A 5,639-nucleotide genomic window follows, 5' to 3' on the forward strand; every position below is an offset into this window, starting at 1 on the left:
CATCACTCTGGAGGAGGCCTTGAGAGGGTGAGTGCATTGTTTCCTAGCGTCGCTGTCTTCGAGTGGTGTGTCATTAGATGGAGCTCGTGGGCCGCGTAGTCGGGCCGTCGGGGGGAGGCGGTCGTAGTGACCGGGCGTGGAGTTGTTTGAGTCGGCGATGCTCTCGGTAGTAAGGTGTCGCCTCGCGGCTCTTATGGACCTTTTGTAACCTGGAACATCTTCGGAAAGAACAGTCAGCATGCATATCATAAACGTCGTGTGCCGGGGTCATTAGTATGTCTACCCGTCGATCATCTGTTGCTATTTTTCTAGATCACTTGTCTCTTCGTCTCGTAATCTAGTCCTGTGGTGCTCGAATCCCCCGCGCGCGCTCGCGGTCGGTGTGTAGAGGGACGTAATAGTATTTTGGTACTTGTGTCAGTTGCTTTACTTTTTTTCGAAAAGCTAGTGGGGCATTTCGTTCCGCCTCCCTGGTAGGTCCCGCCGGGAGGAGGGCGTCCCCGCCCCGCCGAGGCATCCAGTCGGCTTAAGTCAAAAAAAAACTGCGAATCTTGTCTATCGACTAGTTTTGTGTAGTCCGACTTTTCTTTAGTGTCCTTTTATAGATGTCCTCGTCTTGCTTCTTCTGTGGTGTCCTCTGTCACATATATACGTGTCGAAGTTTGTGTCTCTTTTTTCCTTATCCGGCAGTGGGGTTTTTTGGTCGATGAGAGTGGTGGTTTACCTTTTTTTGTTGAGTTTATTTCTGGAATTGTTGGCCGGAGTGTGTGTGTTGTTTCTTGTGTTTTTCCTCCTCCCCTTTGGGAGAGTGTGTGGTTAGGGCTTGACGATCTCCGGGTCTCTTGACCCTTTAGTTTTTTACGTCGGTGTTTTGTTGGTGTATATGTGTGTCAAGGAGGACGGATTGCGGTTTTCACCGAGCGTCATCACACCCTTTCTCCTGACCGCTCGGGAATTATGTGGAGCGAGTTAGTTGGGGGTGGGTCTTGGTCGTCGAAACGACCGTTGGTTGTCAGTGATGGAGACGGCGAAAGTCAGCCTGTAGTTTTGGCTGCTCTTGAAAAAACTAATAGGTAACGTCGAGTCCGGTCCTTTTTGCTTCACTCTAGTGGGAATTAATTCGAGAATTCCATTTAGACCGGGTTCGACAGCGTGATGCCCCACGAGAGCGCCTTGACTGGCCAGGGCTTGGCTGAGTTCGTCCGCAGTCTTGGACTGGTGGCCTGTGTCCGCTGGGTCCATGCTGGCCAGATCGTTCTGTTACGATATCTGAGAGGACCCAAACGCAGGACACGGCAGAGTGTTCAAAAAAGGTTTATTAGTGAACAAAAGGTGCGGGAAGGATAATCCGGCAGGAGTGGCGAGGAATTGGAGGCTGGTGACGACAACACGCCGGTCAGAGAATGATCCTGGAGCACAGGAAGAAAACACGTTAGCGTCAGAACATCCAGAAATAAGGTAGCTGATAATGCTGAGTAGCCTGGAGGTTTACCACTGTGGTTTAACAACGATCTGGCGCCGACAGGTTGTGGAGCCTCTGCTGATATGCCGTTGTAGATGGCTGATGAGAATCAGGTGTGAGGGTGAACAGCTGATTGCAGCAGGTGAGCCGGGAGCCAGAGTGACAGCCACCACGCCCACACAACAGGCAAAGGGAAAACATCCCCAAGGAGGCGGCTGGAAATGGACAGCCACCACACATAGATCCATCTCACTCCAGGGTGATAGCAGGACACCCCATGTAGTCAGTCACTCAGAAAAAATCAGGACATTCTGATGTACAGTTTCAAAATAAAAGACCTTTGGGGACAGGGATGATAGGTCATATATGAGACTTCAAAGGTCTTTTATTTTGAAACTCTACATCAGAATGTCCTGATTTTTTCTGAGTGACTAGATGGGGTGTCCTGCTATCACCCTGAAGTCAAATTAGTCTTTGATACTGGACAGTTTTTGTTTTATTCTCATCTAAACACAGAGGGATGTATTTTTTGACTCTACCGTAATGCATAGGATATTCGCGCACCGCAATATCACGTGAGGGCTGGCTTGACTAGGTTTTCCCGAGTGGAGGCTGGCTTGACAGCAGTTAGTTTAGCATACTCAGCCCGACTCAGCCTGGTTGTTCCTGGCCCTAGAACCACGATTTTATGGGGCCATTACATCACCAGAAGTCCCAATTTAAGGGGTCATTTCTCCCAAAAAAATGTTTTACTCACTATATCAACAGCCCCACCAAAAATATTTTCTACCAGCCGCCACTGTTTATAGGCAAATATGGGCGTTACGTGAAGCCCGCAAAAAGCTGCGCCGCATTTCGAGTCGATTGTGATTTATAAAGGGAAACCGGCGTAGGATGTGCCGTATGCAAGTCCTGCGCCGGTACGCAGTCTTTTATGAATCGGAAAAATGTCTGTGCGTATTTATTTGCTTTGTCCTACGTAAGGCCGGAGGTTAGTTGTCCCAAAGAGTAGAACGAAGCGGTATAAAAACAGTTTTATCCCAGCTGCTATTGCACAAATGAACACATAGGAGTGTCACACATAATGCCTTTTTTAATTTATTTATTGAATTATGAATTTTGAATGTCCATGTTTATACTAGTGTTTTCCTTCTTAAAATGTTTCTGAAATATTTTTAGATTTGGTTGAGCAGGTTATACTTGTACTTTTACTAGTCCTTTTATTAGAGATGTGTCTGTTGTTTGTGTTTGTTCTTAGTGTCAGGATGGATCCCTTGTCTTTTTCTCTGCAAACAAAATCTACATTCGGGTACAAATAAATAACCTGAACCTGTGGTGTGTAACATTATTTCAGTTTGAAATAATAATAATTCAGTTTGAACATGTTTCTTCAGTTGGCATGTTCTTCAGTGAGATGACTAAAGGTTGTAGTTATTTGCTGAGTTATCATAATCAGAAATCCTTTATCCTGCCGCAGCAGCAAAGGTACAGTGCAGATAAAGGGCAAAAACGAGAAAGAATAGACTTATATATTAAAGAAAGAGACAAGCACACTTTATTAAGAAATATAAAATAGTACAAGTGTGACATTTATTTTGACAATGACATCTGACCAAAAGTGATCTCTTTTAGTTATGTGAACAAAGTCAGAATTCTGAGTTTTATCTTAGAACAAACTCACTAAATACCTTTATGTATTTTGCCTTCTGTTGTGTTCCTCTTCCTCTGCTGCAGATGAAGATCCCCTCGAAGAAGATGGCCCACATCCCCGTGTACACTGTGGGCTTCCACAGCACTCCGAAGAGCCACGGACACAAGAGCCAGGTGTATAAGTGAGTCTGTCACCATGGAGACTGTCAGGGCCATGTGTACTTTAAAGCTGATTTAAAATGAGCGCCTTGTGCATTAATGAGCCAAAAAAACAACGGAAACCAGCAAGTTTATTTTTCAATAAAGATCGATTTATGGTCGATTTAAAGGTTCGGTCTGAGAGAGCAGAATGGCTAAAGATTGTCCATGCATCAGACACCTACATTTAAAAATGTGTCATTTATAACATCTGATCCTTTACAACAAACACTGTATGATCTTTTTAGGTTTTTACTACTCAAATCAAAATTATTCTAGTAATCCTCAATTTGTTTTAATGTAAGAGTAGTCGGGTTACATCTTTCATGTCATTGTCGGTGAATTAAATTACCTTTGTATGTATCATGATAACGTAATCCCAGATACTCCCCAAGCCTGGTTAAAGGAGTGTCAGTCTCCAGGTCCCATTAGCAGGACCCATTACTTTATTATAGTTTTTCCACTGTACGTGACTATGTTCTGATGCTGAGGAGGATATTTATTTACTACTTACCACCGAAAATTGTAGTGAAGTACAGTACTTGAGTAAATGTACTTAGTTACTTCCCACCTCTGTGTGACACACAGGTCCTCAGCGTACCTTCAGCCGGTCACTGTGTGTTCTCTCAAAGGACAGCGGCTCTGGGTTAAGAACACAGGTCAGATCTATTTCAGTCTGCAGCTAATTGCTAACCTGCTGCAGCGTAAGCAGTGACCCGACCAATCACAGATAGCAGACTCATTCCAATCAGCAGCGTCGACCCAACCCATTCTTTGTTATGTTATCAGTGCAGCCTCCATTATGTCATAATTACCCAGCTGCACTAATCCACTCTCTGCCTCTGACAGGGATGAGAGAGCAGAGAGGGTGCACCACTTAGGTTACCAGAAATACACCCAGAAAGTGAGAACAGTCCTCCAGATTCTACATGTTCTCTTGTGTACAGTTCTTTGTGCACACTATTATCAGAACACGTTTCACAAATAATCCTATTGCAAAGTGGGAGGGACATGTCCCCAGTGTCCCCAGAATAAGTGCCGCCTTTGAACACAACCCTCTCCCCCCCTGCAGGTCCCTGCGCAGCCTGTCCCGGCGCCCGGTGGAGGAGGAGTTCCCCCACCTGTACGCACAGGGCTGCACGCTGCGGGACGTCTGCGCTGAGTGTACCAAGTTCGTGGCCGACGTGATCTCGTCCAGCCGCCGCAGCGTGGACATCCTCAACAACACCCCCAAGAGGGAGGCCAGGGCGGCCCCCCAGAGACCACAGCTGCAGCGCCAGTCACACCTGGAGACTGACCCTCACCCTCAGTGTCTCCGTCCCCTTCACCCACAGGGCCAGCTCCCTCCACAGTCCCATCAGCATCATCCACAGCAGCAGCGGCCTCATGCCTCATCAGCGGCTCCTCTCCACACCAACACCATCAACAATGGGAAGCAATGAGGAGATTCACACACACACACACACACACACACACACACACACACACACACACACACACACACACACACACACACACACACACACACACACACACACACACTAAAACGTTGACTTTAATTAAATGTATTATCTCAACCCATTTCCCATAACTGTATTAGGTTAGTTGAAAGCAATATTATTATAATACATTTAATTAAAGTCAACGTTTTAGTGTGTGTGTGTGTGTGTGTNGTAAACCTCCAGGCTACTCAGCATTATCAGCTACCTTATTTCTGGATGTTCTGACGCTAACGTGTTTTCTTCCTGTGCTCCAGGATCATTCTCTGACCGCCGTGTTGTCGTCACCAGCCTCCACTTCCTCGCCACTCCTGCCGGATTATCCTTCCCGCACCTTTTGTTCACTAATAAACCTTTTTTGAACACTCTGCCGTGTCCTGCGTTTGGGTCCTCTCAGATATCGTAACAGAACGATCTGGCCAGCATGGACCCAGCGGACACAGGCCACCAGTCCAAGACTGCGGACGAACTCAGCCAAGCCCTGGCCAGTCAAGGCGCTCTCGTGGGGCATCACGCTGTGGTTCTCCGTGAGGTAGTGGAGACTCTCCGGAACCTCCCACGAGAGCGCCTTGACTGGCCAGGGCTTGGCTGAGTTCGTCCGCAGTCNTGGGGATGTTTTCCCTTTGCCTGTTGTGTGGGCGTGGTGGCTGTCACTCTGGCTCCCGGCTCACCTGCTGCAATCAGCTGTTCACCCTCACACCTGATTCTCATCAGCCATCTACAACGGCATATCAGCAGAGGCTCCACAACCTGTCGGCGCCAGATCGTTGTTAAACCACAGTGGTAAACCTCCAGGCTACTCAGCATTATCAGCTACCTTATTTCTGGAT

At 47.1% G+C, this 5,639-nt stretch overlaps 1 protein-coding gene across 1 annotated transcript; it reads left to right on the plus strand.

Moving 5' to 3' along the window:
* The first annotated feature begins 3,173 nt into the window (after positions 1-3,173).
* Positions 3,174-4,818, plus strand: LOC104941649 (protein spire homolog 2-like). The gene is made up of 2 exons (XM_010766779.1): positions 3,174-3,294; positions 4,383-4,818. Exons 1-2 carry the CDS (start codon positions 3,197-3,199, stop codon positions 4,750-4,752), a joined length of 468 nt encoding a protein of 155 aa, XP_010765081.1. The 5' UTR covers positions 3,174-3,196; the 3' UTR covers positions 4,753-4,818.
* Positions 4,819-5,639: the final 821 nt, after the last annotated feature.

This window comes from Notothenia coriiceps, unplaced genomic scaffold, assembly GCF_000735185.1.
Source record: "Notothenia coriiceps isolate Sejong01 unplaced genomic scaffold, NC01 NC01_scaffold00003627, whole genome shotgun sequence".
NCBI classification, from domain to species: domain Eukaryota; kingdom Metazoa; phylum Chordata; class Actinopteri; order Perciformes; family Nototheniidae; genus Notothenia; species Notothenia coriiceps.

Coding starts and splice junctions, on each gene's coding strand:
- LOC104941649 (XM_010766779.1), top strand. CDS start 3,197: ATGAAGATCCCCTCGAAGAAGATGGCCCACATCCCCGTGTACACTGTG. Junction 3,295..4,382: donor CACAAGAGCCAGGTGTATAA/GTGAGTCTGTCA, acceptor CCCCCCCTGCAG/GTCCCTGCGCAGCCTGTCCC.